The following is a 7,650-nucleotide window of genomic DNA, read 5'->3' on the forward strand; positions in this document are numbered from 1 at the left end:
CAAGAGTTTTCAGAACTTCCGAGTTCGATTTTGGCTTCTTATAGGTGAGTGAGTGAGGTCACATCGGCAATATTTTAACCATATCGTGAAGACAAAAATCATACATTGACAATATATACTTTTTCAGAAGCCGCCATCGAGGGAAGTATAATAACTACACATTCACAGAAATACAATTGAAAATTATCAGTCGACAACAGTATATCCTTCGCCACAAACAAAACACGTCCCAGTTTGGCTGGAAATGTATGCTCTCTCCGTCGGTCCTAATGATTTACCGTTAAGCCAGTGTTGATATTTTCAGGACATACCCGTGTTATCGCCTGAGCATTTGTCACGCCTTGGGGACGCGCAGTTCACAACCGGTCAGATGAGGGTAGAGGACTTTATCAAATACCCATGGCCATAGACACCACAGCGGGAGAAGCTGATGTCGCAATTGTCACCAGACCCCCGTTCCCACCATGCTCAGAAGGAGGAAACCGGCGTCCTTCGTCGTCATTGTTGTTCTTTTGATGGTTGGAGCTTTAATGTTTTGGAAGACGACACACTGGCCAAACACATTTGGGTAAGATCCCCCGGAATATGTATCAGTGTATGAATACATTTATGTCTTACATGTCGCGACTTACAGTGTTTGTTTTAGCCAATGAGAAAAACATATTTCGACCTCGCATATAATGTTTATTTTGAATGCATCGAATACTTTTTTTCAAATGACAGTTGATACATACATTAATGTTTCTTTTGAATTCAACGAATACATTTAACTAATAAACCATGACATCAGGAGGTTACGAATAAGAGCAAATGCGTCCTACTCAAAACTGACAGTTTGTCACCGAAATACGGCTAGAGTATTAAAACTAAATGTCTACAACAAAAGAAAATTATTATTCACAACGAAACGAGACACGGACCTGCTGGGTCAACTTTCTATTCCTTTTGTAATCTAATCTCTTCGGCTTTAGAGTCAGATAAGTCCCTTACGACGGAAAGCACCCGCCATTCACTTTATGGACAGTGTGTATAGCAAACAGTGCTTGACAGCCATTTTACAAACTTCACAACTTACTTATGTGGAAAACGTAAAATTATTATTGCGGAAGAATATTTATGCTGCTGAATATTTAGTTGCATTTGTACGAGTAAAGACTGTGCACTGCAAATAGATACAAAAAGCGAACAAAACGTGCGTGAGTTACTGTTTAACGTTACATCGGCAATATTTCAGCTATATCGGGACGAGAACATGTTTGATATTGAAATGAAATATGTAATACATATATATAATGTATACTATACATTATACTAAACCTGTCACCAGAAGACAGTCAAATGAGTAGAATTTCACAGTTACGATTAAAACATGTGTAAACGTTTTATCTAGTAGCACTATTTGGACAAAACAATATAAAATACGGGCTATACATCACCACCCACTGAACAAAACGTATTATCGTTTAAGGAACAGCTAGAACAAATTTAACGTTTCGTCTCTATGTTCTGTAATCTGATTGGCTGAGAAACATGATCAAATGGTGTTAGAATTCCGGAAACTGCAAGACTATTCACTGGGTATTGACACTTAGAAACATCGCAAACAATTGTCTTGTTGTGTCATCAACAGAGGTGACGTCATTCAAATCATATTGTGATAAAGTTAGAATGACGTCACAAATGACCCACTCCAAATGTTACCATGGGAACGAGCTGAAACGACCAGGTGATGACACTTTGTGGCCGTATTCGATGTAAACGAGAGCAGACAGTAAAACCCTTTGATTTACATTTTTGTAAAACATAAACATCATGTGTTGGGCAGTTTCTGAGTGTTATTGAGTATTTGAAGCGCGGGAATATATCATTTGAACCCCAGGCTGATTCCAAATGCATTCAAATACTCAATAACACCCGGAAATTGGCCAACACATGATGTTTATCTCCTAATTAACAGTTGGTCAAAGTAATACCTGTCATCACAAGGTTGAAATCTGGGTGTTTGTATCTGTTTTATACAGTAACTTATCTTATCCAGAGTTCTGTCTGCTTGATCCTTTCAAACAAAAAGTGTTTTGTTATTATTTTTTGTTTTACAGAACTGATAGTATTTGTTTTTCCTGAAAACACTGGACTGCTGTACTCTGAAGTAAACTTTAATATTACTTTGAGAACAGTTCAATTGCATATTGTTTTACGTTAATACAAAATAATCTCGAGATACTTAAACTATCGGGTTTCCTTGCAATCTGCTGACACAATCAGACACATAATTCTAAGTAAATTAAGATATTTTCAATGTATTTTCAACAATATTATATTAAAAAGCTCATAATGTAAAGGTTTGGATACTTATTAATTACACAACCGTGTCCTATGTGTCCCATTCCAGTGAAGGATAACGGGCACTCGGAGAAGTACGTGTGCGTGCTGGTCAATTGTGAAATCCAATAGCATATCCGCTGGTCCGATATGTCATAACATGAAGTGTCACCATGGTCACGTTGGTATGTAGGGCAAAGATAAGTACGAGGGCTGATTCAAAACGGATAAGGCTAGACAATAAAAGTAAAATGTTTCTCGGGCACCGGCGCGTCATTTTTATTTGCTCGCCTACAAATTTTTACTGCCACTTAAAATGAATATATTAGACTTGGCCGCGTCCCGATCATCCATATGTCGACTATAAGATTGACTGTCTGTAAGAACGACTGTGACTGAATCTACAACTCATTTACACGGGCTAAACTTCCCAAGCTGTATTTCTGCGATAAAAAAATGTGTTCGTCCCTCGTCACATGTTTTCTGTCATAAATTGAAAAAAAAGTCCTACCGCCCTATCACTTTTGAAAAAAAAAATGTGCCCGGGAAACATTTAATTATTTTTATGCAGCCTAGACTATTGACGGGATAAATCAATGGGTAATGATCTTACAGCCTGGGGTCCCTCATACATTTCCCAATTTTATATTATATGTAGAATGCATATGTACTGAAGTATAATATTTACGTGTCGTCCTCATGAAAGTAGACCACGCAATTGTTCCAATCAGTGCAAATTAAACAAGACTAGTGCTTTCTATGCAATTTGTTTGCACAGACACACATTGCAATTTCGATAAAAACGTAATGATGATTTGACAACTGTCTATAAAATTTCCTTACAAAGCTGGTGTAAATATAAATGTTTTATCGCAGCACTCTTAAGAGAAGTATTTCAATACTTACAAGCGTCGTTGTTATCTAAAGGTTTTATGTTTACATGAAGCCCGGGTAACAACATTGGGCGCCTTAACAAATGTTCCAGAAGAGAACATTAGGCGCCTTAACAAATGTTCAAGAAGGGCATATGGTAGACATATTTCATGGTCAGATACAGATAAGACGTAACACTGAGAATAATGATCTGTTCAGATGAATAATTTACTTTCATTGGTAAGAGTTCGTAGAACGTGGTACTGGTGGTGAAGAATACGCTCACATACGCCGTGGTTTGAATGAGTGAGTGAGTCACATCGACAGTGCTTCAGCCATACCGTGACAACAAAAGATTTGCATACATATGAAATATATATCGACATTACAAAATTCAGTTCAGGGGATTCACCATACTAGCCACTATTTGGACGTAAAGTACCTTTCCTATCTGCATGGACCCCAACGGGATTTACATGGACCCAAGGAGGATTTCCATCATCCCACTAGCTGGTAAATGTGAATTGTTGTCGAATGCATCATAAATCTCACTCACTATTTCACATTTCGTTCCAGCTTATTCGCAATGATGGCGGCTGATTTCTCCAAACTTCACATCCGCTTCGCTATCCGTCCTGAAGGAGAAAGACTTTATTTATCCCAGTCGGAAATGATGCATGAATGGACGAAGTCAGACTCGAAGAAATGTACAAGTGCCAAAACCTCTAAGATGACACTCATGAATGATGAAGTTGTATTTTCCATTGGCGATGAAATCCGCGTAAATATTGACACGTACGATTATCATGGGAACAAGAAAACATGCGGAGGGGACTTCCTACGTCTTTGGATGGAGAATACAAGATTGGGAGCTTCCGTTGCTGGTTATGTGGTCGACCATAACAACGGAAGCTATACTGGCTTGATCAGGGCATTGTGGGAAGGCACAGCCTCAATTCGGTGTTTCGTGGAAAGGAGGAAAGAAGAAATTGCCATGTTTTATGACATCTTTGTGAAAAATCATGCACTGTGGGAGCCAAAGAGGGAATTTGTTTCCAATGGTTATGTCGAGAGCACGGAGTGTTCTATTAAACCTGACAACTTCAAAAGCTTCTGTAATTTTACGGATATGAACTATGGTTTTCCATGGTTCTGTGCCAAGCCGAATAAGTTAAAGTGTGAAGACGGGAAGAATTCTTGGTCTGAGAACAGAAAATACCCACCCAATCACCCCTACCATGGAAGCATTTACCACTTGTCAGTGAATATTGTTCATGCAAAACGGTAGCAGTAGTAATAGCTGTAGTAATAGTAGCAGCAGCAGCAGCAGCAGCAGTAGTAGTAGTAGTAGTAGTAGTAGAGTAGCAGCAGTAGCAGTAGCAACAACATCACTAGTAGTATTCGTAGCAGCACTACTAACATAGTTTAGTAGAACTATAATGTTAATTTGTTACAGATCTGTCAAGGGAAAAGACGATGATCTGCCCACAAAGATTCACATCACAATTGTTTACAGTAAGTATTCGGATCTTTGTGATTCTTTGAAAATGTTCATTTTACACATATAGTTGTGAGGCCGAGAACTGATGTCAATATGCTTTGCTTTGTTAAAAATTATAACGCATATACTGCTTCACCTCAGATGCGTAATGCAGTGAATACAATAATTAACGAACAACTGGACAGTGGTCAATACAAATACCAGTTCTAGTCACTAATATAGCGGCACCCGTGGCGAGCCACCTCCTCGTGGTGGGTGCTGGGTAACGCCAAGAGTTCGCCTTCACCCTTGTTGTGGGCCCAGGGGCATATTTGGTCCACCAACCTGGGTAACGCCAAGAGTTCGCCTTCACCCTTGTTGTGGGCCCAGGGGCATATTTGGTCCACCAACCTGTTTGCGGTAGGTTGCGGCCCGTGTCGGTGGAGGAAGGGAGTCGGGGGGTTGATTATAAAGCTACCATTAGATCTTATATCCGTGATCTGATGCAGAAGAAGTGGGACACCCAGGTAGGCATCAATAAATGACATGAAATAAAACCGCTATATTGGTTATTCCGACTTGGGTTGTCAGTCCAGATTTGAAGAGGTCATTATGAGACGATGCCGTATTGGTCACACCAGATACACGCATAAATACCTATTGAAACGTGAGGATTTCCACTATTTTGTGTCCCTTGTGATGAAAGAATCACGGTCAAGCATGTCGTGCTTGATTGCGTTGAATATTCAATCACAAGGGATACCTAATTTAAATCATGCAGTATGTAGGACCTTTTTATTAATATGAGTTCTCATTTAATTATTGCATTTTTAAAAGAATTGGATTTGTAAATAGATATTTTTATTACGGGTAATTTATATTAGTAACTGAGATTGTTAGTGGCTGTACCCTCAATGGGGAGTTGAAGTATTGTAAAATTATTGTCCTCCTGAGAGGGTACGTAAGTCCCAAAACATTCGATGTAAATTTAATTCTAGCAGGTATTTAATCGTAGTATTTTTGTCATTTTAAATTTGGCTAGCATTTCGTACACTCGCCAGCAGCTGAAGGGATGGTGTAAATCCCTCTAGGGTCCATGCAGGTTGCAAAATTACTATAAGTCCCCATAGTTCCTAGTATGGTGATCTACATTCGGTTGTTGGCGATCTATAGCCCGTGTTTTATATTGTATTGTCTTCTTTAATTAAAATGTTTTCGTTTTTCAGGCTGGTTTTACATTCATATCTGTGATACTCTAGTGTTTTTACTGTCCTTTGTCGACAGGTTTTTATATTACACATATATTCCATTTCAGTGTTAAGTTCCCGTCACGATATGGCTGAAATATTGCTCACACACTCACTAATATAGCACATGCCCCGACCAATTCTACTTTCAGCCAAATCGGGAAAAAGTAGATTTTTCAGGTAGAGGTTGTATGGTATATTGCAGTTTTTCAAAAGAAATGGAAACCAAACAAACAAACAAAACTGAAGAAAGTGTCTTTGCACATTTTGCTAATTCATATCAAGAGAAAAGTTTCTAATCATGGATTTTTCAATACAAATATAAGAACCAAATGCATGTACACTTTGATTCGATGTAGCTAAATGTTAAGCTCATTTCAAAGTAAACTGCCTTTTTGAGTAATGCTGTTACGATACTTTTTACCAATTGTGCAATGTAACGATAATTAAGTACATGTCAGATTAAACATTATTTGCTTGAACCATATGACTGATACACATGCGGAAACATTTGTTTCAGAGGATATTTCAAACGACTTAAAAGTATCCCGACCAACAACCCCGTGTAATAGACTTCCGCCGGAAATGACGTGGAAGATGGTGTCTCCAATCGGACTCTTCTTTGGTGGCACCTTTCACCCAACGTTGTGTCATGACAATTTGTCCTTGACTCCAATGACGTACCGTAGGTGCTTGAAGGACAAACGACTGTGGCTGCCCGGAGATTCCACGAGTCAACAATTCAAAAGAAGTCTCCACTACACATTAGGTATTCCTGATGTAAGCACTGGCCACAACCCTCAGCTGCTCACGGACAAAGAAGATAACTTTTCTGTGTCTTGGTATGCACACGAATTCCCATTTTTCCACGGAGCTGAGCGATATGCTTCCACTGTAAATAAACCCCAACATCTTCTTCTCGACAGTCTTCCAGATAACACAGAAGATATTGTCGTTCTTTATATATACGTCCATTTTAACTTGGTTCATCCTGACGTGTACCGTGACCATATTCGTGTGATGGTGCGGTCAGTGGGCAAGTTATTGTCACGTGCTCCGAAAGTGACCATAGCTGTTCGTGGTCCTCACGCGTATTACAGAAGTGTCGCACAGGAACTCGTGTCTTACTGGGGATTAATTTACTCAGACATACTTAGAAAAGAGTTTGCTCCCTTTGCTGATCGAGTTATCTACCTTGACTTTTGGGATTTGACTGTTGCAATTGGTCCGGGAAATGTTCACCCAGATATGGTTGATGTTAAATCAATGGTGCATTACATGATGTCACTGTTGTGTCATAGAACATGAGTAACTGTTGTTAATATAATCATACCAATCTTTACATATCTTTATAAAACATGTCTTGCATTATATGTTCATTGCATTACATACAGAGAGTCATTTATTTGTCTATTTATTTATTCATGAATGAACATATTGTGCTGAAAAAAGTTCATAGTAAAAAAATAATATAATGAAATGGTGCCCTGAGACTCTTTTTCTGATGTTGTTAATTTAGACTTGCCACATTTTCTAGACTTGCGTGGTCTTTCTTTGATATAGTTGCTTCAGGATCTGTACGACAGACTAGTAGAATACAAACACATATTCATATAAATTGCAAAACAAAAACAAAAAGAAACCCAAAGAAAATGTGAATAAAGGTATCATATTCAGACTGCCCTTGTTACACAACTCGTCGAGGCTGATGAGCCTTCTCTCAACCAA

At 38.7% G+C, this 7,650-nt stretch overlaps 1 protein-coding gene across 1 annotated transcript; it reads left to right on the plus strand.

Moving 5' to 3' along the window:
• The first annotated feature begins 215 nt into the window (after positions 1–215).
• LOC137256636 (NXPE family member 4-like) lies at positions 216–7,405 on the plus strand. The gene is made up of 4 exons (XM_067794540.1): positions 216–568; positions 3,772–4,452; positions 4,652–4,710; positions 6,443–7,405. Exons 1-4 carry the CDS (start codon positions 465–467, stop codon positions 7,228–7,230), a joined length of 1,632 nt encoding a protein of 543 aa, XP_067650641.1. The 5' UTR covers positions 216–464; the 3' UTR covers positions 7,231–7,405.
• Positions 7,406–7,650: the final 245 nt, after the last annotated feature.

Source organism: Haliotis asinina, chromosome 11 (genome assembly GCF_037392515.1).
Source record: "Haliotis asinina isolate JCU_RB_2024 chromosome 11, JCU_Hal_asi_v2, whole genome shotgun sequence".
Classification (NCBI taxonomy): Eukaryota; Metazoa; Mollusca; class Gastropoda; order Lepetellida; family Haliotidae; genus Haliotis; species Haliotis asinina.

Coding starts and splice junctions, on each gene's coding strand:
- LOC137256636 (XM_067794540.1), top strand. CDS start 465: ATGCTCAGAAGGAGGAAACCGGCGTCCTTCGTCGTCATTGTTGTTCTT. Junction 569..3,771: donor CACTGGCCAAACACATTTGG/GTAAGATCCCCC, acceptor ATTTCGTTCCAG/CTTATTCGCAATGATGGCGG. Junction 4,453..4,651: donor CATGGAAGCATTTACCACTT/GTCAGTGAATAT, acceptor AATTTGTTACAG/ATCTGTCAAGGGAAAAGACG.